The 27,356-nt window shown below is 41.0% G+C and overlaps 3 protein-coding genes across 3 annotated transcripts; 2 read left to right on the top strand and 1 right to left on the bottom strand.

Annotated features, from left to right (window-relative positions):
• The first annotated feature begins 1,591 nt into the window (after positions 1-1,591).
• Positions 1,592-3,165, top strand: LOC117146969 (protein phosphatase PTC7 homolog). The gene has a single exon (XM_033313637.1). It carries the CDS (start codon positions 1,709-1,711, stop codon positions 2,831-2,833), a length of 1,125 nt encoding a protein of 374 aa, XP_033169528.1. The 5' UTR covers positions 1,592-1,708; the 3' UTR covers positions 2,834-3,165.
• Positions 3,166-21,530: 18,365 nt separating this feature from the next.
• Positions 21,531-22,167, top strand: LOC117146986. The gene is made up of 2 exons (XM_033313654.1): positions 21,531-21,924; positions 21,980-22,167. Exon 1 carries the CDS (start codon positions 21,635-21,637, stop codon positions 21,752-21,754), a length of 120 nt encoding a protein of 39 aa, XP_033169545.1. The 5' UTR covers positions 21,531-21,634; the 3' UTR covers positions 21,755-21,924; positions 21,980-22,167.
• A 3,396-nt stretch (positions 22,168-25,563) lies between these two features.
• On the bottom strand, positions 25,564-26,375 carry LOC117146976. Its single transcript, XM_033313645.1, has 2 exons — positions 26,112-26,375; positions 25,564-26,021 (listed from the first exon to the last, which is right to left on the bottom strand). The coding sequence occupies exons 1-2, from the start codon at positions 26,355-26,357 to the stop codon at positions 25,710-25,712; spliced, it is 558 nt and encodes a 185-aa protein (XP_033169536.1). The 5' UTR covers positions 26,358-26,375; the 3' UTR covers positions 25,564-25,709.
• Between the last annotated feature and the right edge of the window lie 981 nt (positions 26,376-27,356).

Here is a 27,356-nt window from a genome sequence, read left to right as displayed (position 1 = left end):
TGCCTACTTACCGGCATCAGGACACCAGACATCAGGATATCAGGACATCGAGTGGAGCAGTCAATCAGTCAGTTCCTGGTTCGCTGATCTGTGAGCCTGTGATTCCTGCGTGTCCTGAGGGTCCTAAGAGTTGCTCTACGAGTATTTGCCTCAACACCCACTGGAAATGAAATTCATTAGTCAACTTCCGGCTGGTAAATCTGGTATATGGGGAAACGAGAGTGAGAATAGTATGTGTTGCCATCTGCTGGCTGCTGTCAATTCAGACGGATTTGAAGTCAACTCAATTTGGAATCAATAGTGTGTGAATAATCCTTTCACACCGACACACCGACGCACATGGTTGGTGTGCATCTAATATTCCCATTCTCCAAGCCCCAGAGGAAAAGCCACGTTTTTGGGGACTGAGAGTAAAATGCATCTGGTGCTGGGATTGTCTAGTCTGGATGGTTGGATAAATAGCTGGATGGATGGCTGACTAACTGACTAACTGGATGCTGGGCACTTGAAAACGTTTTTGCATTGATTGCACTTCATATCAGCCATCCAATCCAGTCGGTGATTCGCTCACTCATTCATTCATTCACTCGTTCAAGCAGGCCGTTTATTCATGCCACTCGCATATGTTGCATCGCCATTTTTTGGGTTGGAGCAATCCCAAACCCAAACTGAAACCGAAAACACGAACCCAAGTAGACATGGCAACCAAAAAAGGCAAGCCATTAAGCGATGACGACGATGAATGTATTTAAGCAATTCAATGGTATTTCAAAAACAGCACACAGTACAAAAAAATTTCAAAAAAGAAGAACAATTTTTTAATTAAATAATGAATATTAATTAGAAAAGTATTGTTGCATCATAAAAAGTGGATGAACTAATTTATAATGTTATGTAAAGAGTGTACCCATATAATACTTTACATAGAACAACTACTTACAAAAAATCATACGAGGATTTATAAATATAAAAATTAATTAAAATGAATACAAATTTTTTTGAGTGCAGCGCCACCTGCACCACCCACATCGCAGCTGCCCCACTTCATCCCAGTCGAGTGGCAAGCAATGAGCTATGCATGCAATTCAAGTGCCACATCTGCAAGTGCAACTGGAAATGCAACTGCAATTGCAGTGACTGCCTTCCGATTCCCAGACAACAACCAAAAAAGTGCGCAGTCCACGGGGAAGCCCCAAAAATTTCGGTTGGTTTGATGGGGCTTGCAGATCGAGGGGCATTCCAGCTTCCATTCCCATGTGGCACCACTTGGTATCTGTTTGTGTCCGTAATTGTGCATAATTGAGTTGAGCCCTCCATTTTCAGAGGTATCTTTGTGGCACGGGCAAATGGTATAGAGGAATAAAGGCGGGTGGGCAAAGTGCTTTATATCTATGTTCCAAAATGATTATAGGCAGTTTAAATTCACTAAGTATTTAAATAGGTGGGATTCGATTGGATAAGCAAAGTGGTTGATATTATGAAGAAATACATAACAAAATAAAGGTTTATATAACAATACAATATGTTGGGTGGAATCTTAAACACCTTATACATTTTAGATGGCGTTGATTCAGTCCAAATATATGTCAGATTGATGTGACACACCTTCAATTTAGTTTTTTTTTCTGGCATTTGTTTGAATAGCACACAATCGCGAAGATTTCGTATTGCATATACACATACTTTTGTATAAGGAAAAGCGCAGGCTATGGATGTCGAAACAAGTCTGGATATCGAAGGAACTCTCCGAACGATTCATCAAGCCATCATCAGTTGCTGCGAGCAACTGCTTGAAATAGCCACGATTTTAACCAATAAAGGTGGCCAGATATTGCGCCGTTTGAGGGGAGCATCAGTCCCGGAGCCCTTCCAAAATAGTCAAAATATCGGTGATGGTTCAATGTCTGAAAATCCTTATCAAAGGCTCAATCCCATTATAGGTGCACAATATACTATATTAGGATCCGAAAACTTGGTTGGCGAGGGTGACTACTTGCGGCTGGAGAATAATATCAACAATCAACTTCCGCGTCTTGTAAGCGTGACTTGCGGCTTTGCCAAGGATCACATAAGATATCCGGAATATATTCGTGGAAAGTTTGGTGAGGATGCCTGGTTCATGTCCTCCAGTCCACAGGCGTATATAATGGGCGTGGCCGATGGAGTGGGCGGTTGGCGAAATTATGGCGTTGATCCCGGAAAATTCAGTATGTCCCTTATGCGATCCTGTGAACGAATATCACATGCTCCCGATTTTGAGCCGAAAAGACCGGAAATACTGCTGAAACGAGCCTATTGTGATCTCCTAGACCAAAAGTGTTCCATTGTTGGCAGCTGTACAGCATGTATTTTATCTCTTAATCGAGATAATAACACCTTATATGCAGCAAATATTGGAGACAGTGGTTTTTTGGTGGTGCGATCTGGTAAGGTGGTTTGCCGGTCCCAGGAACAGCAGCATCAATTTAACACCCCTTATCAATTGTCATCGCCGCCTCCGGGTTATGAATTCCATGTACTATCGGATGGACCCGAATCAGCGGATACCATTAAATTTCCGATGGAACAGGGCGACGTCATTCTGCTGGCCACCGATGGGGTCTACGATAATGTACTTGAAAGCGTTCTCGTGGAGGTTCTTACGGAAATGTCTGGCATATCGAATTCCGTACAGCTTCAAATGGCCGCCAATACGGTGGCTTTAATGGCCCGTACTTTGGGCTTCAATCGGAATCACGATTCTCCATTTAGTCAAAATGCCCGGAAACTCAATATCGATGCATGGGGTGGAAAACCGGATGACATTACGGTCCTATTGGCCAGTGTCGTCTAGAATAGCCACCCGCAGAATCAAATAGGGAAACAAAGGAAGATCGGATATCCAAGAAGAACAATCATTGAACGGCCTCTTCCAAGCATATTTTACTGACGAAAACCCGCAATTGTTTGTAGCAGCTGTTCAGAGAAGTTGGCCCCAAAAAACTTACAGAAATAATCACTGGTAGTAGATAATTTATCATTTAAAACTACTTTTTTTCATCTCTGGCATCACAAACCAATTTTTTGTACCTCTTTTCGTTTCAAGTTCGGCCTACAACTATGCAATTTATCGAACAAAATTGTTAAGGTGTAATAAAATTTTTGTTTTATCATATGCTACTGATATTGGTATTATTAAGGTGCTTGCGCTGTGTATGTTCTCTCCAAAATAAAGTGGTCAATAAACTATGAACAAGTTGAGAAACAAAATCTGTGCAAAATGCCAAGTAAGTGTCGTGGCCCTGATAAACTTAATCAAATTTTTACCATCTCCGTGCACTGCTTGCACCGATGTCCTTTTTGCTTCCTTTTTTGGTCCTGCCAATGTGTGACGTGACATACGATATTTGAGTTTGGAGTTTTGTGGCTTTTAACTTGATTTTTTTTACCTCTTAACCCCCGCTTTTGTGTCTGCCATCTATGAGGTGTTAATGCTTTGTAAAGTTTGTAGAAAAAAAAACAAAAAAAAAAAAAGAAGCCAAAGTTGAAGAATTCCGAGCGTGAGTTTGGGGATGGGACACAAAAACCTTGCCATCAAACAATAAAAAAAAAACAGGAAAAAATAAAAGAGAAAAGAAATTCCAAACCACAAAGCATTTTTATGAGTTTCGTTGTGTGTGTGAGTAATTCTGTCTCTCACATTTCTGTAACTCTGTCTCTTTCTTTTGGAATCACGACTGCACTTTTTTATTTTAAGTGGCTTTTTACTTAGTACGGCCACAACTTCGGATTTACTTTGGCAAAAAACTTAGTACTACGGTGGAAGAGTGGCGAACAAGAATTTGAAGTTATTGGAAGGTTGATCTTCTAATCTGTTGATGGGACGGTGGCATTTACTTCTCAGGAAATCAAAACTAATAGAAATTTCTAGTCCATCAGTTACAATCGCTACAAATATCTTGAAAACTGTGGTGTGTAGTATTTTAGTATTTATTATTTGGGTTCGTTCAAACTTTTGCAACCCCAAAACAAATGAAAAGTTTCTGCCTCAAAGCCCAAGTTGTTAAGGGGTCAAAGGAGATGGAGTTGAAATAGTTTTATTTCAATTAACAAGAGAAATTCGATGAGTTTATTTGTTGTGCGTGCTGGAAATGTGGAAAAGTCGCTCGGCGTTTTATGCGACACAAGATAAGAGCGATGGCGACGGCCAAGAATTTAATGCCCGTTTCGGTCGAGTGTGTGTGCGATAATGTTGACAGATAATAAACTGAGAAAATTACAAAATTACAATCAAACATGGAGAAGGGATGGACGGGTGGAGGGACGGAAAAGCGTAACCCATATGAGAGGGACATTTGCAAAAATGTTTTACAGAGAAGGGGTTTTATAGAGGGGTTCATTTAGAGCACTTTATAGACCGGGGGTCCAAGGGGGCGTTCAAATGGCACAGGGCGCCCTAGAAGAATAATGCTGCTAATGGCGGACCATTGTCGAGCGGAAATGCCGGTTGTACTCAGTCCTCTGTTTTAACGGCCACAGAATTTCGCACCCGTTCTACGACGAACGTGAATTTGCCGCCACAAAACTATTCAATTGAAAGTTATTTACGTTTATTGTTTTATTCCAGCTGCTTGTATGGCATGCAAAGGATAGCCAGGAAATGTCCCTTTAATTAATAAAAGGTTTTATCAATTGGGTAAAATTTTAAGTATGGCAAAAACTAATTACAAAATATCCTTTAGTCCACAAAAATGTCTGAGATCTTTAACATATTTTCCCTTGTGCACCGTTGAACAAACGTTTCTTTATTGCTGGACAATTAGTCGGCGATTTGATTTATGGCGAAATGCCATTAAGTGCTCTGCCAAGGCCATCGATTCGTCGTGCCTTCATCTTCATATCCATTCTCATTGCCAGTTCCCCATCCACAAAAAAATATATTCCAGACTCGTAGGCCAAATCTATACTTCCGTTGTTAATCATTGGCATCACTTAATGGCCCCTTCCGACTTCCTTTCGAGGAATGCAATCAGCTAGACAAGCGCATGGATCCAGTTCCATTTTCATTTCCAGTTCTATTTCTTTTTCCACTCCCAACTCACCGCTCGGCGAGTGCTTTTCCTTTTTCGGGGAACAGCGAACACGCCCTTCAATTACAAATCACGGGATATACGCAGGACTCGCCTGCCCAGATAATCTGCTAAAGGACTTCCGACCGGTGCGTGGAAAAGCAAAGAAACGGGGAAAAATCTAGATACATATATATTATGCGAAGCAACTGGCACGGAACTCTGTAACTGAAATCGCAATGATATACGGCCGTGAAATCGAATCGCAACCGGATGAGGGGACTACTGCACAAAAGACTTTAAGTTTCACTACCAGGATTCCCGATCCTTGGGCCGCTCGACAAAATCAACAGACTATGGCCACGGACCGCCAGACTCGAAGGCTTCTCAGTTGGCATCGCCATTGTGCATTCGATGCACCGTGAAAAAATATTGGAACTGCACTTCAGCATTAGACCATACAAATTGTTGTATACCAGATTTTTTATGAATTCATTTTATGGTGTCTTAAGCCCTTGATTCTGGTGAATTTTCGGCCAGTGCTTGCATTTCTTGGCCGACGTACTCAGAAGGAATTTATTGTTCCTTGAGGCCGTGTAGCGTGTCCGAAGGACTCAGCGGGTTGCATGTTCCCCGCTCACTCGTTTCTTCTCTGGAAAAGTCCTGCGAACAGAGAGTTCGTCGTTCGTTGTCCTTTGCCCATTTTAGGCGTTGGCATTGCGTTTTCGGCGGCCGTGTTGAAATTGACAGCAAAATAATTGCTTGCTTATTTATGAGACGCAACTTTGGCCAGACAGAAGGCAACTTTGAAAGCGTTTGTCTTAGCAGAGGTACAAAACGCAACAGGATTTGTGGTGTGGTGTAGTGCGATTGTGATTGTGATGTGTGCCCCATCCATTAGGCCTCTTCATCTGCCTGTGATTCTTATCCAAATAGTTATTCAAGAAATTCAAATTGTGGTAATTAAAAATGGTCACACACATGCTGGCCGGAGCACTTGACATATGGGTAGCCATAGCCATAGCCAGAAACAGAATCAGAATCCTCATCCGAATCAGGAGCAGAAAACAGGACTAGAAAACCGGTGACGTGGCCTGGGCAAAAACGGAGCTCTTTGGCTTCGCCTGCGGCTGGCTGTTATTATTTTTGTCACTGACAAAGCAAATCACCAGAAACCAACAAAGGGTCTCTGGTCCACCTCCTTTTGTAGCCCCGCAATCCCCAATCTCTGACCACCGAAACTCAGCCTCACCCCTTTTCACGCAAAACCGGAGGCGTAACAAACGATGGCGCAGAAAAACCTCATAGGCCCGGGCTCAGTTTCAGGCCCCTAAAACTCCTAGCACCCCTGTGCATGCACTTGACAAAAATATGGCTCAACTAGAGTCAATTCAGACATTGTTATAATATATTTCACCGATTATATTACACATATTAAATGTTGTATATTTAAAAATGTGCATTTAAATTAATTTTACATCTAATAGAAAACGAATGATCCATTTGAATGTTTCTCGCCGAGTGCATCCTTCAGGGTCTGCCAACTGCGGGCAATTTTCCTGTTGAATTATGAGGATATTTGTTTCGTCATGAAAGATTGGCCCCGCTACCGGTACCAGTTTCCATTTCCTCTCACTCTAATCCTTTGGCCAACCAACGGGGCCAACTGTACATTTCTTTCCCCGGCTTTCATCTTCTTCAGATGGGAGGGGGGGCTTTCCACGTATCCACCTAAATGGGGGATGGAGAAATGGTGTTTTCAATTTGCATTGCCTGGTGGACCCAAGCCTGGCGACAAAAACAGAGCTGGAGGAGAATCGTCAACTTTGCCTTCGTCGTGAGCTTACCAAATGCACTGCAAGTGAAATGCACTCGACTGACTTTTGGGGTCGGTTGGGTTCGTGAACCATAACCCCAGCGGTAGAAGGGGGTTTTCCGAGGGCTTTTCCAAGGGGTTGGGTAAGGGGCTTCAGGCACACATGTAACACATGAGTCTTAGGCAGCACCCATGGCCTGGACGATTGCATCTACAATTCATAGAAATTTCAAACGATGCGTAAACGAAAACGGAAAATGCAACCCGGCAACGTCTGAGGAGGATGATTGTCCCTAGGAAAAACCCCAACGGGGGAGGCTTCCAGGAGGAAAAGTAGCCGTACCAGTAGTATTTGGGGAGTGGTGCTGCGAAAACCAAGAGAAGGACTACGGCTCCGACTGGGCATCCACTGCAGCCAGTAGTTGAAAGTAAACGAATTGTGGCCATGGCCAAAAATTGCGTTTACTGTTGCGTTTCTGAAATGCATGTGAAAAGACGGGGGCAAGTGTGGGTCAAGAGTGGGTTAAGGTGGCGGAGAAGCAGGCATCCAAAATCCGACTTTGGTTGATGATGAGTGTCGTTATCGTTTTGCGGAGTTTTGTTTTGTGTTGACCCTTAACCCACCCACTCAGCAGACTGCGCCTTAACCCCCCACAGCCCCTAGGATATTCTAACTGCAAGTTGAATTTGCATTTCGATATGTGGCACTGGTCCAGCCAGCAGTAGCAGTACCAGTAGCTATACAGCTATACTTCAGCCCACAAAACAATCAAGAAAAGCAATTGGTGCACTCCGTTTTCGTTAGGGGTCTAGAACTGGGCTGAGTTAGGGGCCAAGGGTTAAGAGCGGACCTGAACAGAGCCGGAAATGCGTCGTCAGTCGGACGATGATGTAGCTGCACGGATTGATTTACGTTCGAAAAGATTTCTCAACTGTGCAAAACTCAACTTGGGCGCCACTTACCCCGTTCGTTTTTCTATATGTTTTCTAGGGCTTTCTAGTTTTTCGTCCCCCCTCCTAAAGCGACGACTGAGATTTATCAAAAGGTAATTTATATATGTGGGTGTGTAATTTATATATGCAACTAGCCGGCAAGGCTCCGAAATCCAAAATCCAAGCTGTTTGCCCTGCTGTCTGTTTGGCTTTCGGGTGCACTCACATACTCACATCTTTTCAGACCCTTTGCATTGCATTTTGCATTTTATGTACGCAACATTTTTAAGAGTATTTCGTTGAGAATAAATCGCCTGCCCAAGCATGACATATGACCGAAAAGCTCTGAGTTAAAAGTGCTGAAGAAATGGAAGTGCAGGCAGGGAGAATACTTTCATATGGCATCTCTGAGCGATATCCTTTCGTACTCTGCACTACCCGGAAAAAGACAAAAGGATTGAATAACAATTAAAGCTATCGAAGGAAAAGATTTTCAGCCGAAAAGTAATATGAATTCAGCCAGAACATTCACCCGTTTTTATTCTCTTGCACCGCACCCTAACCTTAAGAGGAAATGCATAAATTCAATTTGCCGAAAGCAAAAAAATTGCATAATTTACCGCTGACACTCCCTGAAATTCCCCAAAGGACAATGCCGCATATCTATGTGCATTTCGATGGTGGTCAGTGGAATGGGGATATTGTATAAAAAATTGCAAATCGAATTGGTAGCCAAACGAGAAGGGTGGCATAAAAAAAAGTTAAACGGGAATGGGAACTACATACCGAAACGTCAAGAGCACTCCGACGACAGTTACACGCCTAAGCCCTCGACAGGACCAAAAACGCAAGGACCAAGGTCCGAGGACCCTGCCGATGGTATAAACATTGTTGACATTTGCCAAACCTACTTTAATCACTTTTTAACCCCATTTGATACAGTGTCAACATGCATGGGGCGGCGGCTCATAAAATGGACAAACCCCCTTCGCCATTCTCCTCGAAAAAAAAAATATTCTTGCGATTTTCGCGACGTGGGGAAATATCGCAGCCAGAATGGCGAAAAAATGCCAATGACAAACGCAGAAAGAAAGCAAAACCTACTAAAGCAAACAGCAATGGGACAAAAAAAAAGTGTGTCCACCAAAAGGGAATTAACCCATCAATGGTCCTGGTCCAAAGACAACAAATTGCCAAATATATATAGGATATACAATTATTTTTATTGGTTTCAATGTCGATATATAAAAATATGCTTTCTAAATATTTTGTTTTCTTATTAAAAAGTTTTAAATTATTTAAATCTACTTTTTTTATTCAACGAGTACTTAATATACTTACTATTGACAACATACAAACTATCGAAAATTGCCGAACTCAATACAGTATACGGTCATCGAGGCTGACATTATTTTCAGCGATTTTTAATGGGTTAAGCCCTGTCCGAGCGGCGTTAAAGGGCAGCTCTGATGGCCATGCCATGACCCGTTGGCCCAGCTGCCAAAGCAATTGATTTACTGCACTTTGTTTGCCAAAAATTAATTGAGTTGATGACAAGTGCAATTGATTTATGCGGGACTCAAATGAGTGCGGACACAAATGGATAGATGGATGGATGGATGGGACAGACACATAAAAGAGTCCGCAAAGGGCCAAAAAGGGGGTTAACTCGGCAATAGATGGGTTTAATGTAATGGGCTTCCATTGCCAGTTGCAACACATGCGGGCCCTTCCTTTTTGGATTGCCACTATCCTATCCAACACTTCCGATAGCCAACTGAGGATATATATTACCCACATTCACGGACAGGTGTTGGCCGCCAGAAATGCAGAAGCGAAAAAAGAAATGGCGGAACAACTCTTGCAAAGATTTTCCGAAACAAAATAAAAAATAAAAAACAAAACATGAAACCTCCTCACCTGATCCTGGATTTTGGTTCGTGTTTTGTCACGGAAGCGTGCCGTGCACACATGTCCTCGAAAAACCCCGGCAAAACCGGGGACCGGGTTTTAGGCCGAAAAATTCGTTTGGAAATGGTGGAAAATTGGCAAAACGTCGAGGTTGGGAAAGACGCAACGGAAATAAGCGCCAAGCGGATGCCAACAAACGAAGCAAATGATTCATTTCCGATGATGCGACAGCGACCTGCGTCCTGCGTCCTTGCCGGGCGGATCTGCCCCGCCTACCGCCGTCCACCGCCCCCTGAGCTTGGCCTGTCGTCTGCCCAACAAAAATTTGCATGAAATGTGAAATCAAACGGCTCGCGACTAGCTACAAACAAAATGAAACAGTAACAGTGGGCAAATAGCAAAGCGGACACCGCGGGAAAATCATATGAATGGGTGCTGGAAATATATGTTTATATATTATAATATTTTATCACATCATTTTGTATCTATTAATCGTTTAATAGCGCCACAGCTCGATGCTTATCAAGCACGATGATATTATGCTCGAATTTTATTCACAATCTACATTTTATTTCTCAGTGCCAACAAAAGGGGCGTGGCTGGTAGGCTAGGGGGACAGTGGCTCACTACCAGGCGTCGCTGGTGTCACGTTCTCATTCACGTGCAGGTTGACGGACGCCCGTTGCCATATTTTATGGGTCCCCCGTCTGGATCCGTATCCAAATCCGAATCTGAATCTGAATCCGATTCCCATTCCCCTGCCGTCAAAAGTTCAACGCCGCTGTGTGTGTTATTGATATGCTAACGGTAAATGCGGCCCATAAAATTGTTGGGGGATGGGCGGCTGGGCAGCTTTCACGGGGTTTCCATAGGACAACCTCTGCATTTGACGGCTGTGCGGAAGTGGTTAAAACCAAAGGGGCGGCAGTGACCAGAAAGGAGGCGGACACATATGTCGCGGGCGACGTGTGAAATTTTTAGCCAAAAATATTCGCACTCCACACATACTGGCCATTTATTAAAAGGGCAACCAAAAACGACAGGCAAAACAGCAGCATTCAGCAAGGACGACATATTGGAAATCAAAATGTTGACAAGCAGCAGGGACAACACTTTTCAATTAAACCGATGACACAACAAAACGCCCAAGTTGGAAAATTGGTGGGATTGGGATTTTCGAATGGAGGATTGCAACAGTAGAAAAGGGTGCAATCAAATGTGTATCGCAATTTTTATTTTTTACACAATTTTCGTTATTTTATTTGGTTTTTTCGTTGTCATTCCGTCAAAACAAGGCGCAAAACTTAAAGACATATAGTTTTGTTCAGCTAACAACCTCGGCAAACAATGCCTATCGCCTTTGAGGTGATCTTGAAAAAAAATTTTTTTTTCAAATTTTCCCTTTTTTATTAATAACATTTTTTTCGAAAAATTGTCAAATTTTAACATTTTTAACTGTGAATGCCATTTGAAAGGAAATTAAGATACGAATTTAAGAAGGTATGGCTTTCCAAATTTAAGCAACTATTACAAGAGTTGTGGGTAAAATTCCGGTAAAATTTTGTTACAAAAAATCAAAACCCATGTTTCTGTTTTTGCCAAAATAATGGGATTTTAAATTGTTGTTATAGTTGTAACTTTGCTAGATTTCGACACATAGGAAACGAACGATTCATATCAATTTTTAGAATCATTTGGTAAAAAGAATTTTTATATAAGGGGTTTTATTTATTTAGGGGTTTTTTAGGGTTTTATTATTTATTTATTTATAAGGGGTTAAAATCATGTCGAATTGGTGACTTCGGTATCAAACTTTCTGCTAATTGTTTCCAAATTATCAATTCAAATCACGTTATTCTTCTTCTTATTCACCGCCCTGCAAAGTGAGGAAAAAAATTATCATGCAGCACGCTTAAATGGCTTTTCAATTAGATTATGTCATTCAAGTGCCAGCGACGACGGCTTTTCCCCACTTTACCGCCACCCTGGCCACATTAAACGTATCAATTTCCGTTAAGGAATTTTCTCCGAAAATAACAAGGAGAAAAATCAAGGGAAACCCTCCCGAAAACAACGGCAAACAACTTGAGTTCATTAATTTTGTGCGAGGCGCAACAATTAGCACGAAACCGAATCGAGGGGTTGGTGGCTTGGGCGTTGGGTGTTTTTTCGGGGAGCATCACCCAAACGAATAAAAAAAAAAGAAATACAATATTCAACAATATGCTTGCCCAATCTTTAACTTCCCCCCTTGTACCGCAAAACGTGACGCTGCTAATTAAGTTGACGCATTTGCCGCCTCGCTGGCTCAGCTTTTCCCACTTTCCCGCTTTTCCTGTTTTGTGCCTCGCGGACTTTTTTGTCTAGTGGGTGGCGTTGTTTTCCCCGCTTTTCCGAGAGGGCGGCACCGCCTTGTGGTGAGCTTAAGAAATTTGCATGGTTGATTTGGTGTTCAACTCGAGAAAATGGAGCTGGAGGCCCGACAAGCGGATTTTCCAGGGCAACAGAGTGGGGAGGCATTATGGAGCCCCAGGTCAAAAATCTGTGGGAGGGGCAACAGGTTATTAGTTACAAGAAAGGAGTACGGAAAAGGGGTGTACAAAAAACGAATAATGAATAAGAAGAATTACTAAGGTAACACATTAACACCTAATCAGTCAGTTAAATTTTTGGATTTACAAGCATTATTTTATATTAATGGTTCATTAAATTAATGAATATTGAAAATCTACGGAATCACATCACTTGCGAACAAATGAAATAAAAGAAGTCGAACCTAAACAACACTTCAAAGTTTCCCGCTTAAATAATTTCAATACGAGAGTAATAATAGCACCCAAAGTACCAAAAATCCGAACAAATCAGAAACAACAACAGAGAAACACTTGAGAATTTTATTGAAAATGCGTGCAGAAAAGCGCTTGAGTTTTGGATTTCTCTCCTTTATATTTGCGTATTTTGCTTAGCGTTTTTTTATTCGACTCGCCTATTATTGTTGTTGTTGAAAAGTCAAGTATGGGAGAAGAGTTTTTTTTCCGATTGTTGTTCTCTAACTGCCGATCGCCTTTTGTGGGCCGCACATCAAACGAAACTGGGTGTTGCACAGAGGTTGAGCAATGGGTGGGAGTTGTGTGGTGGAAATGGGGGCAGGTGGCGAGCACAAAGACATTGAGTCCACTTGTGGGCGTGTACGGGCAGAAGTGCTCAAGTACACACGGGCTTTGATTTCTTTTCGCATATAATTAGTTTAGTCAAAAGTTGAAACCAACTGACGGCTGGCTGCCTTGTGTTTTTCCTGCTGTTTTTCGCCCTTAACCCTTACCCTTACCTCACCTTTTTGCCAAGTCCAGAAATATGTTGCATTCAAACAGGCGCAGCAAAAGTCTCACCTGAGTTTCTGGGCGAAACTTATATAGCAGTATCCCCCTCCGCACGCTCTTTGCACCGTCCTCCATGTTTTTTCAACTGTCATTTTGACAGCTGCTTCAGCTTGTGATGTTACTTTTTACCTGTAACCTGCAAGCAGTGCAAGTTCTTGTTCTCAACTTTATTTTTTTTTCTTAACCTTTTGGTACTAGACAAGCTGAAGAATCTGCAGGACGAAGAACTGGCAAATCAGCTGTTTCCTACACAAAAAGAGAAGAACACCAGAGGCATTTAGCTGGCCAGGCTGGCATGGTGTTACCGGGGGTTAGGGGTCATACATATGTACATGCAGCTGTCAAAGCCCAGCCACCAAGTTTCAAAACTTTCAAAAGAACTTGGAAAAATATTTAAATGGTATGGGTGATGGATGGTACTTGCTAAAGATGTAAATGGAAAATGCTAGGATTAATGTACCAAAATTATAAAACTCACAATGGATTCCTATCGTTTTTTATTTATTTTCCCTATTTATATCCCGAAACCTTTATCGATATAATGTTAAGGCAATCAACGAGCACTCAAAAAATGACCAGCAACTTGAGATCCAATCAAGAGGACTTAATCCTGAGCTGGGCATCCAAACAACTTTTTAAACTTTCCGCTTCGTTTCCATAACGTATAAATATTCTATAAATACCAATAAAAGTGCTGGGAAAAGTTGAGCCAAAAAAAGATAAGAAAAAAATAAAACAAAAACTTTCGGTCGTCGCAAAAAAAAAAATAGAAGGAAAATACTTAAAAATCTCATCGACAGCAGTGTGCAAAGCAACAACTTGGGGCGGAAGTGGCTCAACAATTTTCAACACGTTTTCCCCACCAGCCAGGAAAATCATAAAATTTTAACGAACCTATTGAAAGTTTACACATTGCTGCTTGATTTCACTGGGCCAATGGGGCTACGGCTAAGGTCCGGAAAGTGTGAAAAGCACCATCGAACGGCAAAGATTTTCACACTTAGACGTTAAGGAAATTTATGAACATACATACACACACGCAGGGTCGCACCAGTGATGTTGGATTTGTCCACTTTTGAACACCTTTTGGGTTGAAATATTAGCAATTTATACTGCTATATGTGAATGCTTCTATTGCATTGATAATTCCACCCATTTAACATGTTTTATAATAATACATCTACGAATTCTAAATAATAATCAGTAACACCACTAATCTTACAAAAGATAGTTTAACAGCAGGAATTTAGAAATTGCTGATTTTTGGCGGTCAAAAAGTGGCATCGCTGGGACGCACATGTTTCATGTTGGACGCCGAAAAGTGTGCTACAGGAAAATTAAACTTACCTATGTAAACAAGCCCAAGAAAAGGTATCCTGTGAGTATGAGAGTGCGTGTAAGTGTGTTTGCCAGTGTGCGGCTGAGGCGGAAGTTATGTTCAAACTTAATTTAAGGTTCAATACCGTAACCAAAGAAAACCACACGAACTTTGGCTGGAAAGGCGACGACGACGATGAACGAGTTTCGTGTAACATAAAATCTTGTGGTTTATTAGATTTTAATAATTCACACGCTTCGAGTGTGTGTGTGCGTGTGCTGGTGTAGAAGACACATGACAGCCTCACAAAAAGATGGGCGGAGCGTGGCTAGAGAGAATTGCTGTGCATTTGAAGTCAACAAAAAACTAACTTTTATCTACCGCTCGTCTCAACTTTGTATCGCTTCAGCCAGAATCCCTCCGAAAAGACACCAAAAATCACCTGCCACCACCCACTTGAAAGAACACCCGAAGGTGTGTTTGTCTTAGCAGCAAAACAACAACAAAGGCAACGACAAATTTGTGGCATATCAGCGGTGTGTCGTGTGGGTTGTTGTGTCCGTACTCCAAGTGGTTGGGGATAAGTTTTGGGGCCCGGGAACTAGTGGGTTAAGACGGTGCTGCAAGTGCATACTTAAGAGTATGTGGAAAATGCCACTAAAGGGAATTGATTTGCCCAAGACTTGGCTAAAGATTGCATAATAAGTTGACAATGTCTGCCATAAGTTTTAAGCTTAAGATTAGTTGAAATTTGTGTGTTTCATATGAAGCGGGAATATTTCCAAGCTACTTTATTATGTTCAGCCTTTTTTTTTAAATGAAATGCCAACCCAAAGTCCTTTGGTGGTTCATCAACAACACTTCACCTGCTTAACCCGTAATCTAATCCACTCTGTGCACTCCGCAACATGCACTTTTGCCCGGTACTCTTTCCTGTTTTTGGTGACCCTTCATGCCGTCGACGGACATTCCACTAGTTCCCCACCCCCTCCGACCAATCGATGGATTAACCCTCTGAGACCGCAGAGGATGTGACATACGAGTTAACCCCATGCCATGCCATGCCTGGCATTCCTCGGCTTTATCTACCTTGCAAAAGTTGGCAACTTTGGCTACTCGCTTAACAGGCGTATCGCTCATGGCCCAAAAGAGCTTGTTGGCCAAAGTCAAGTGCCAGGACATCAACAACGAATAAAGGGGGTGAAATGCACGGCAGGAAGGACAGGAATCACAAGGAGCACAAGGAGCTGAAACAAGGTTTCCGCTTCCGGCGGACTCTATAAATTTTTGCCATCTACCTGGGAGTATGCAAAAGATGATGATGCTACGAACAAAACAAAAAAAGAAAAAAAAAAACAGCAAGGGAAGGCCAGAATAAATCAGTGAAAAATGTGCAACTTATGATCAAGTGTTCCCACAAGAATTGCAAACTTTGCACAGGCCAACCAAGATGCTTTTCCTTTTCTGCACTCTTTGTTGTCTCGGGAACTGAACGTCGAAGACATCATCGAAGTTATGTGCCCAGAAAAAAGAGGTTGCATAGTTGAGTTGACCCTTTTTTATGTTGTACGGTCCATAAATAGTTTATAAACTATGCTGAAACCAAAGGAGACTGCTTCAAAATATGGAGGTGAAGTATGAAGGAAATCACTTGTAAGAAGATAATTGCATTTCACACCAATTAATTTCATTCAGGACGGAATGCAAAGAAAAAGCACACCGAGAAGCCAATGAAAAACAAACAAAAATTGGAAAATGGGCAGCGACAGAATCAATTTGAATTTCAAATTAACATAAAATAGTGGAAGGAGATCGGGGTCACCACTCGAGAAGGACAGCCTAAGATTTGCGACTTTACATTGGGGGTTGTACTACCCAAATGCAATGGCATCAAATGTCGTCTACAACTCAGTTTCCCCTCTTTTTTCCTCGCGAAATACAAATTGAATTTTCCATTTAAAGACAATAGGTTGGCAAATTTTCTTGCGCCGCAGGATGGGCAGGCAAAATACCATTGTCGTCATTTGTTATTTTGTCGAAAAATAAAATTATTATTCCCAGTGGAAAGGAAACTCAAGTTCATTGTTTGGAGATCTTTAAACAGCATAGACATCCCGCAGATATCGAAAAAGTTTGGCCGTATATTGATTTAGCTGGAGAATAAAAGATGTAATAGAATATTAAATTATATGAACTTGAAAATAATTTACGAAAGTTTGAATGCTAATAATTAGTGCAAATTATTGCTTATTTAAAATTTAAGTGTAGATTTTTTCGTTTTTATGCTGTACAGAAAAAAACATTAACGTTTAAAAATCTTGAAAATAGGGCATCTGCGCATAGACTGTTTAGGCCAGTCTGGCATTTTCCCCGCCAGACTTCGGTTTCCATTTTTCCATTTAACAGAAATTAATTTATTACATCAATATTTATGTTTCACTTAAATTATAATGCGTGAATGCAGTCATCCCTCTGTCTAAACTTTTACAATATTTTTTTTTCCGTTCTCCACTTTCCACTTCTTCGACCATTTTTGCCCGCCGCAAAGCAAACAGAAAGGGGGGACCTTTGGTCTGACTCCCACTGACTTTTTCGAGGAATCGCAATCAACCATAATAAATATTAAAAAATAGCGCATAAAGTCAAACATTTTGGGGGAGCTGTCCGGATCGTTGATGGAAACTTTTCTAATAAAATAGTGAGCGTGGAAGCAATTGCAATTGTGAATTTCTGCAATTGCAGAACTTTTCGGGCATATTCAAAAACCATTTTCGCCTATCAGAAAGTGTTTCAACAAATATTGACAGACGAAAAATGGAGGGCGGGTTGTAGGATGGAAATTGGGGGCGGGGCTATGGGTGAAAATGGCTGCCATAATTAACAGTTAATATTGCAGAAGCGGCAAACAAAGTTTGTTCCGGTTGTTTCTATTTCTGCTATTTGACTAGAACTCCCTTCGCCCTCCTCCTTTGTAAAAAGGGGGGCGTCTGGCGTTTAATAAGCTCACAGTTTGTGTTTGTGTTTTCCAACACTGCAAACACATACATATGAGGAAAATCTCCTCCATGCAAGCGAAACTCAAACAGAGGGGTTAGGAAAATGGTGAGGGGGCGCTGAAAAGCACTTGAACCCCTTCCCTTATATTCTTCCTTGGCCTTTTTTATGCTGGCACGCTTTTTGCTCATTTTTTGGTGTCAATGAACAGTTTTAACATATTAGCAAAGTTTCTTAAAGTACACATAAATATGTTTGATGTGTGAGAGAACGCCAAGGAAAAAGGGAAAATTGGTATGGGAAACCTCTGGAAAAAAGGTCTGGGTATGAGTATGGAAAAAGGCGGGAGACACAAGTGCAAAGGCAAACGGAATATTATGTAAGATGCCGGGGCCAAAGTGGCGGATAAGTATCGCATTTTCAAGTGCCCCTGGGTGGAAAAAATATAAAATATAAAACGACGACGACTATGACTGCCCAAGCTAGCTGCATTGAAAAGCGCGGATATTCCACAATTTTCATACGATTTTACCATGTGGCTCAGGGGAGCCATCTTCCTTCCACAGGGATATTGAAAGCTGCTTTAAATAATTCGCAAAATTTGACTGATGAACACAGCGAAAAATATACACATTATTTGAGCCTAAAAGTTGGTAGTGGTTCTAGGAAAATGCATTTTATACTTTATTTTTATGATTGAATTCCAAATACTTACGGAATTTTAAGTACCTTTGTAAGCTCACTCCAATTTCAAATCAACTTACAAATTAACTCAATAAAAACAATTTTCGATATTAAATTATCATTTTCCCCATCACCTCCCTGGATGGTTGAAAAACTTTCTCCTCGCCACTAACCCCTTCCCTACTATTACCACACACACGCTCACATTCATATAAAATATGGATGTATGTATGTATGTATATATTCCTCCACTACAACAAAAGGATGTCGTGTCGTGCCGCGTCGCTTAATCATGTCAATGATTTATAACGCTTTCAAGGAGCGCACCAAAACTCGAACTTGTCGACGCCAACTTCCCCTCTCTCGCTTTCCCACCCATATTCCCCAACCATTTTCCTCAAGGTGAGCGAAGGGACGTCAAGGGGGCGGGAGGCCACTGAATGACTTGCCAGACAAAAGCATAGTAACTAGCTTAGGAACCGGAGTTTGGGGCCAGGTCAGAACATAAGTTTTCCAGCTACTTATATGCCGCCATAGTCGGGGCGAAATTTATCTCACGAAAAATGATTTGGCTCATTATCAACAGGAGCTAAAGTGCAGCTAGTACACAGGAAATAATATATTTAACATCTTCAAATTCAGAAGGAAATAAAAGAATGTTCAAAAATCAAAAGTAACATTTAAAAAATGGATTTTATTGATTTTAACCGAATAGATCAACAACCAATAAAAGATTTAGGTAAAATATAAAAAATATTGATATTAAACATGTCAAACAATGAATTACACATTTTAAGTGTACAAAAAACCAGAGATACATTTATAGACAAAAGAAGAAAGACGATTTCGGAGGGAGGGACATCGAATAAACGCATAAATCAACAACAAAAACAGAAAAAATGATTTATTTTTCTTGGCTGCTTCTTCAGCTGCTGCGTCTACTTCTTTCACTCCACCAAAAATACCCCCCAACTCCCAAACACTTTTTTTTGCGACGGGGTTGGACCCGTTGTATGATTGCTTCTAATAAGTAAAGTGGGATAATGCCAGGAATTTGTGGTGGAATGGGAAGTGAAGGCTACGTCGAAGGGGAAGTACCATAATCAGTGGGGAAAAATCGGGGGAAATAAATAATGTAGGAGGGGGCGGCAAGGTGTGCATGCCCACCAATAATAAAGTAATCAAAGTGATATGGTGTTGATGTCAGGAGGGAAGGAAGAAATGCTCGCAAGTTCATATGGGGCTGCTGTGCGAGGACAGGATGAAAGGAAGCCCCAAACAATGTGTGTTGTTATTGTTGCCAGGATTATGCCATTAAGACATGAGGCAATCGAATTATGGTCCTGGCCTGCAAATGAAATTGAATAAGCAACGCCAGAGGAGGAGGCACTGGGAAAATCCAGCTGAACAATGGAACAAAGGAGCAGGCATTTAAGAGGCCAATCTGGCTGAGAGATCTGGCTATATAACTATTGGCAGGGGGAGTTATGAATGGTAAACTGTTTAAAATGTAAAAGCATACATATGTAAGATATATGATATATGTATGAATATATGTTGATATATGTTGAATGATATATGTTGAAAAATGCGTGCATTGAACTTCTGGATTTTAAAGGACGCCTTCACATATGTGGCAATGTAAAAAAAATAATGTTTTAGATTGTATTGAACAATTTGAAATGCAAATTTCGTACCAATTTGCTTGGTTCTTTCGCTGGAGGAACTTTTCACTACATGTGTTTCGTGTCTCTGCGCCAAAACCCCATAAATAGTTGCTTAATTACCTTCTCAAGTGCCAAGTGCACTCACCTGGCCGGAAAATAATATACCTCTCCTCCCTCCTCATCCCATTTTTCGCTGTTTGCAAAAAACTTCCTGCACAAAGAAAACCCAAACACACAAAACAGTAAGGAGAAGTTGAGGCAAAAGCCGAAGACAAAGTATAAAACATATGCCAAAACACCGATTGCAATTAATCTTGTGCATGTTAGCGCTCTTCACCCCTTCCCAAAATTTCCACAAGCGTTAAACTGTATTGGTAAACAACAAAACGGAAAACTTGTGCTGCATTTGGCTTTCGGTACTGGGTTCTCCCCTTTTTTCCGTCAGAGTTGCCACCTGCAAAAAGGAAGCAACCAATTTAGTGTGGTTGTGTTTGGGTGCTGTGATCTATAGTTGGCAAAGCAAACTTTGCAGCATACTTGAAGGCGCCACCCACATACATAGCTCTATTCCCTGGATTTGTCTGTGTATATTTCGGTGTATACGTGTATGTGTGCTATAGACATTTGTGAGGTATCCCTTAAATACCAATTTATGGCACAAGCAGATAAAGTCCCAAATCTGCACTTAATCTTTTGCATTGTTTAATTTCGACTCATTGAGTTGGAGCGCCAAAAATGCCCCACACTTGGATTTCTCTATTTCCTAGCAAGATTGTGTATGGGTGATTGTGTTTGAGGGGGCGTGTGGGCGTGGTTATATGAATGGGCATTGTTCCGGGCCGAGAAACGGCGTACTTAAGTTGCCTGGGAAATAAATCGCTGTTGACGTCTACAATGTGCTACACAGAGAAGAAAAAAGTTATAAAATGTGCGCAGTTTTACATCTATAATGTTGTATACACTCATATCCATCATATACCAAAATTGTATCAACAATTACCATAAATCATATAAGCCAAAACTAGTTGTAATATAAATATATTTATGCGTAATTTTTTCTTCTGTTCTTTGGAAATCAAAGGGAAATGAAGTGAGGAGAAAGTTTAGACGGTGGGGGCTATCCGGTTTGCTTGTGTGCAATATTCGATGCTTCATTGCAACCACGGCAACAACAAAGACACGTCCTTGCTCAACAGGCGCAACAGTCGTCCTTGCTTCCTTCTTCCTTCCTTGCATTCAGCCTTCCTTAACCCCGGTTTGCCCGCTTCTCGGGCTCGATTTTGCGGTTTCCATGGGCGGCGTTTGCACAAGGATACGGAGAAGGGGGTCCTGAATCCGGGTCTTGGTCCAACGCAAGTTGTTCGCTAGTTAAAACTTACAACTTGCGCGTTATTTCCTGCCACACACACACACACTAACACACACTTTCTCTTTGAGAAAGGGGTTCGCTTCACCCTTCTTCCGACCGCAACGCCCTCCGTACTTAAGGTGTTAACGCAAAAGCTTGACTCATAAAATATTGAAAAAGCCGCAAAAACTTTGCACCAAAAAAGCTCGGGAAAATACACATAGGTAATACAGAGTAAAATGGTAGGGGATAAAGGGAAATAGGGGGCCAATTGTGGCGGATTGTTGGAACCCCAAATTGAACGGTTAAGTGGCGGAGTCAGTAAAACATGCTTCTTCTTGTTTTTTGCTAAGCAATTATGTTATATTGATATTTATTAAATTTATAATTTAATTAACATTCATACAACACATGTTCACTTTGTCTAGAACGTCAGAATAATTTCGTTCCTGGAAAGAAAAATGTGGAAGTAGGACCCCGTTCGTAATTGGTTCAAGTTTTAGTTGACTTCGAGATCTCAAACAATCCACCAGCCATGTCCCCTGGCCACTTAATCCTACTGCAGTTCAGCATGCACTGTTTCAAGATCATTTTCATCTATTGCATCTGTGTTAATGTCCTGGAACATCTAGTCCAAAGGGTCCAGGAACACTGAGCTGGATAATCCTGGGGGCCAGAATACGGAATCAATAAAATGCGGCATCTATTTCAAAATTGTATTGTTCTTTTTTTTCCTCTTTTTGATGGCAAATATTGCATTTATACCCGCAAAATGTGGGCTGACTTTTTTCATCTCCACTCGAGTTGAAAATCGATACGATTTACGTAAATTACACATAATTTTTAATAGGCTTTTTCATCAGGCATAAATTATTTCCAGCATGCAAAAGCAGTCGCGGAGAAAACCCGAAACGGAAATTTAAATTACCTGCAACGTAATTACACAAAAGAATATGCCAATAAAAATGACTTATGTATCAATTTCCTTTACGACACAATCCCAGACGAAATGGGGAAGATGATGACGATGATGATGATGATGATAACAATAAAAGGCAACGTAGCACAAAGCGAAAAATTTTCAATTTTATTTTTATTGCCTTATTGTGTATCAAATATTTACAATTATTTGCCCCAAGTACCAGGAAAATGAGCCAAAAAGGCGCTCAGACGAGCCGCGGCAGATATTGTTGGGGTAGCAGATAAATTCAAATAAATTTTTGGCATTGCACTGTAACCAAGGTGGAAATGATGAGCCGTTTTCGTGGAAAGCGGGCAAGGGGCAACGCCCCCACAAAACTACAGACGTGAAAAAGTTTTCGATCAAAAATGCGCCAGAGAAATTACACCCGCTCTTCGCTTTCTTCACTTTCTACGAGTATTCGTTTAGTGCGTCGTCTTTCTCCCGGTGGCGGCATTAAAATTTTATTTTAATGTCATCGAGACGTTGATTTACAGCCACGAGATTCTCCGTCTGTGCTTTTGTGTGCGCACGGCAGGCGAAATATAATTTTAATAATATTTTATTGCTTCGAAAAGTGGTAATAGCGCGTAAAATGCCAGGGCTGGGAAAATTGTTTTGCAAAGGGAAGAATTCGGCGCTGGCAAATGTGGTAAATATCCTGTAGGACTTGATAGGAAACATGTGAAAGAATACAAAAAAATTACTAATTAATGGTGTGTATTTATAACCTATTTCAAGTACTTTAGTTATCTACGCATTGAATCACTTTAAATGGAAATAGACTTTCTCGTCTTTGTCCCTTCAGGATACATTTTCCCCGCATTTTCTTTCATTCATGTTAACTGTTTATTTCTGTTGCCATTTTCGCCGGCAAAGGAAACCTTGCCAATTGAACGGGTTTCCATCAATTGGAAACACATTTGCCATGAGCTTTTCCGCATTTCCCCGCTCCACTTCCGTCTGCCTTCGCTATTTGGTTCATTTAACAACAATTATAATGGTTTCCACTTTTGGCATTACTTTTAACGGTTGTCTACATTGGTTTTCCTCGGCATTCTGTTTCTTGTACATATTATTTTTCTTTTTACCTTTTGCGAGGCAATCGAAGAGCTTGTAAAACTTAATGAAATGAAACCTTTGAAAAAGCTAACCGGAAAAGGTGAATGAAGAGATTGGCTTGGCACTTTTCGGCTTTTCCGAATCTATTTTAAGTAATATTTATGTGACTTTATCACCCACTTCATCCTTCGCTCGCACTCTCTTCACCAATTAATTTTTATTTATGTCTGTATGCGTTAATATATATTTTTTGGTTCGCTTTTCCCTTATCAAACAAACAGTTGGCAAAATGATAAATGCCCTTCACCCTAAACCCCCTCTCTTTGGTAATTTAATATTTTTCATTTTTTTCCAAAGTTGGGGGGCTGCTAAAAAATGACAATTTTTAATTATCAAATGCGTTTAATGATAAAAATTGTCTAAGCGAACGAACGGACGGGGGTGTGGCAGCCACTTTCCCAGCTTTTAATTTATGATTTATTTGTGTGGGTGGCGGGGCGCCCATAATAATTAATATTGCACACAAGAAAATGCCAGAAAATACAAAAAAAAAGCGAAGCGAACCTAAGAGAAAACAACGAAACAGAAGGCGGGCAAAGGCGTCGAAAACAATTCCCCCGAGGGGGTGGGAACATTTTTTCATAAATCTTGAAGGCGAAGACAGTAAGTGCAATGTCATTGAGGGAAAAAATATAAAGGGGTAGTAGGGGGAATAGAAAACAAAACCCAAGCCCCCCTTGAAACCCCTGCCCCCATCGCGCCCACATGTCGTCTTGAGCCTGCCGCGAACACAAAATTAAAAGTATTTCTCGAATTATTGTTAATGATGATTAAAAATATGTGTACCTGCGGAAATGAAATGGCAAGAAGGTGTGGATTGTGCAGGGACTACACCTGTCCCCAAAGCGAACACATGCTGCCATCTCCATCTTGACTGAATCCGAGTTCACATTTGACTTTGACTTTTGGTAAGGTGGAGAAAAAAGCGTTTTCTTAAAGGAAATAATATAATAAATATACATTTTAGAATACGCAACGGATAAGGCAGAGAAATAAAATATGTACACATATTTTAAACATACACATAATTTTTTATTAATTTATGCTGACATCCCTCAAGTTAAAATATATCTTCCTTATGATTAAAATGAGCCTGTTTGCCATTTATGCATTCGCCAAGGGAAGATCCATTCTGTGGGTGGTAAAGGGTTGAATGCGGCGTGTGGCGGCACTCGATAACATAATTATCTGTCATAATCAGTAGGCGTTGAAATGTGCAATTTAAAGAGCAATTTAATGCGCGCCAGCAGCCAAAAACAACAACACCGATGCAGATACAGTCGCAGCAATATAGATACAGATACGGATACGGTTATGGATGGCGGATACAACTACACGTACAGATGCAGATATAAACACAAATCACCAGGCAGTTGCAGTTGCACAAAAGCGCAAGGGCGTCGCTGCAACAGCAACCGGTTGCACGGGGGTGGAAATCAGGGGGGTTGCCTATTGCCACGGCTGTGGGGTTTTAACAGTGGCGTAGTTGGTTAATTTACAATGGGGCAGCATCTTTGCCAAGCAAACAAAAGCCCTTGTTTACAAGAAAATCAGTTGTGCATAAGTATTTTTCCGTATTCAACTATTTCTTCAATGCTTTCCTCTTACACGTTTTACAACATATTAGACCTTGATTAACTTTCCCCTTTTGACACTACGCCACTGCAGGTGTTTGCCAACGTCTAAAGCATTTCGGTGATTGTGTCAGTTTGAGTTTTTGCAAATTTGCATCGGATTATTGCAATAAACATAATTATGCGCGCTGCATATGATTTTTCAATTAAACACATGCCAACCCTGCGTGAAAAATCCCCTCTTTGAGGGGTTATCATTGTGGACTCCTGGGTCTTTCTGCTGGGGCGTGGCAAATAAAGGGTTAAGCTGGCTTTTTCGGTGATGGAAAACGGGGGACTAGATATTTGATACCGAGGGATTCTGGGATGACATGACCAACCAATTGCTGCTCGTTGCGGGTGTTTGTAATGCATATTTGTTAATTAAGTGTCGCATGTGTGTGAAAAACCCCCAAACACCCAGCATGTGGTGCCATTCTAGCGGTGCTTAAGTGGAATCAATGGATTGTAATGCAAAGATAATCATTTTTAGCAAAAAAAAAAAAGTGGCGCACATATAATTATATTTATTCTGAAGAGCCTTTGCCTTGAGTGGGAAAATGACAGAATAGGGCGTTGCCAATGAGACATATGCAAACGCGCTCAACAGGATATTGCAGAAATTTCAATTAGATGAGGTGTTGAAGCTGAAATTTTGCGGTGCAATTGGATTTGTGTTTGTCATTTCAAGCGTATTGCACTTGATGACTGGCTACCCCATACTTATTCCCAGCAGATCGTAAGCCATAACGAAATATTTTTGTCTTTGAAAGTGAAGTCATTATATTGATATTCAAGGTAAAAGTAAACTTAAATATGAAGAAGAAGAACGCTTGTCGTGTCATATGGATCCACCCGGAACATATCAAAATCACTATATAAAAAAAAAATAAGAAAAAAAAATTGATATTCCCTTAGGTCAGGGTAACAGTAGCCATAAGTCCAGCTACTGGGACCTCACGATCCAACAAGGATAACTGCAACAGGTAGTCGCCTTTGGGTGCATTGTCCGGTAGGAAATTGGTCTCCATTTCGTAGTTATCGATGGTATATTTGCCTTTCGGAAATGGGCATGTATCCTGATCCGGTAAATTGGAAACCTTTTGTATGCTTGGATACGAGTCCTCATCCTCTTTAATGAACTGACAGAACGGTTTTTTAAGAGCCATTACCATCGAACCTCTTTGATTGGCATTGGCATCGTAGACATAGACCATGAGAACAATCTAAAATGAAATATATTAATGATTGTTTAATAAAAGATTGCAAGGAAAGTTGCTCGCAAGAAAGTATATTATAACTGATAAGTCACTTACCTTCTGCTCATCGGCCATATTGAGTTTGAATTCAAAGTCCCCGCTAACCACAAATTGATTTCGTGAGACCTTTTTCATACTCAGCGTTCCCCAGTCCACCCAATTCTCCTGATTTTCGATGGTGTCGTCCATCGTAAAGGTGTTTAGCTCCACACTGTATGGCTTTTCGGCTCCACAACTGTGAACCAAGAGTATCGAAAGCAATAGAGTAATGGGACTCATTCTGAAACGGATGAACCCAGCCATTGTGCTACTGTCACTACAATGTCGGTTGATCGAATAAATCTCCAAATATATATGTCTACAAATTACTGAGGAAATCCCATCTCGCACGCCAAATCGTTGTTTGAATCCTATTATGTGACTCTATCTGGATGTATCTTATAATCGTAATTTTTATGACTTTTAATTGTGGTTGTCATTTCGTGCATCGCACAAATTTTGCGACAAGGCTAAAACTAGTTTATGAACATAGCTCGTAATAGTTGTTTGAAATCTGTGAACACCATTTAAGTGACCTTACTAGAACTCGTCTCGTTAATACAAAGTTTAAAATATATAGATCATCATCTAATGCGTTTGTGTACTACTGACGTATTTGAATTTGCCCTCTTTCAAATCCCCGTTTCACCTGTCCGCCAACAATTGATCCGCTGTCTGCTCAACTTTTCCGTTGAAATTCTGTAAATATTTTATGCCAACTAATCTCTTAACACTCTATTGAGACATGTAAACTTTTAATAGCATTTGCTTCACTCCGCCAAAGTCTGATGAAGTAAAACGATGGGGAAAATGGGAAATATTGGAGGTCTGGAGACCTTGTTTTATGGCCAGCAGCAGTTTTCGTGTTTGAACATCAAAAGTAATAAATTCATCGAACCATTACAGGCTAGAAATTCAGCGGCTAAGGATTTTGTTGTTTTAGGTCGTTGCTCAATAACTTTCCGCCGGCTTTTCCCACTTTTCTTGCTTTTCCATCGGTCTTGCCGTTAATTTTCCGCGAACTCCTCTGCGTTGTTTGCCGTTGTCTTTGCCTCGTTTTCCACCGTTTTTCCTCCTTGACTGTTGCTGCTGCTGCTGCAAAGTTATTTAGGTAACTGTCTTGACTTGTTTCTTTTGGCCCTCTGCATTGATTGCCCCTGGAATTCTGAAGTTGGGGTGAAAGTTTCGCTGGGGTCACCATAAATATCCCAGTTCCCGAAACAAGCCAGAAGTTAAGTGTCTCTGAAAGTTAGTTGCAAATAT

This window comes from Drosophila mauritiana, chromosome X (assembly GCF_004382145.1).
Source record: "Drosophila mauritiana strain mau12 chromosome X, ASM438214v1, whole genome shotgun sequence".
In the NCBI taxonomy this organism is placed as follows: Eukaryota; Metazoa; Arthropoda; class Insecta; order Diptera; family Drosophilidae; genus Drosophila; species Drosophila mauritiana.
This window is presented reverse-complemented; position numbering and strand designations above follow the sequence as displayed.

Bases quoted from the DNA above. Each gene is read 5' to 3' on its own strand.
- LOC117146969 (XM_033313637.1), top strand. From the start codon at position 1,709: ATGGATGTCGAAACAAGTCTGGATATCGAAGGAACTCTCCGAACGATT.
- LOC117146986 (XM_033313654.1), top strand. From the start codon at position 21,635: ATGTCCCCTGGCCACTTAATCCTACTGCAGTTCAGCATGCACTGTTTC.
- LOC117146976 (XM_033313645.1), bottom strand. From the start codon at position 26,357: ATGGCTGGGTTCATCCGTTTCAGAATGAGTCCCATTACTCTATTGCTT. The intron at 26,022-26,111 runs GTAAGTGACTTA...ATTTCATTTTAG, and splicing joins ATATGGCCGATGAGCAGAAG to ATTGTTCTCATGGTCTATGT.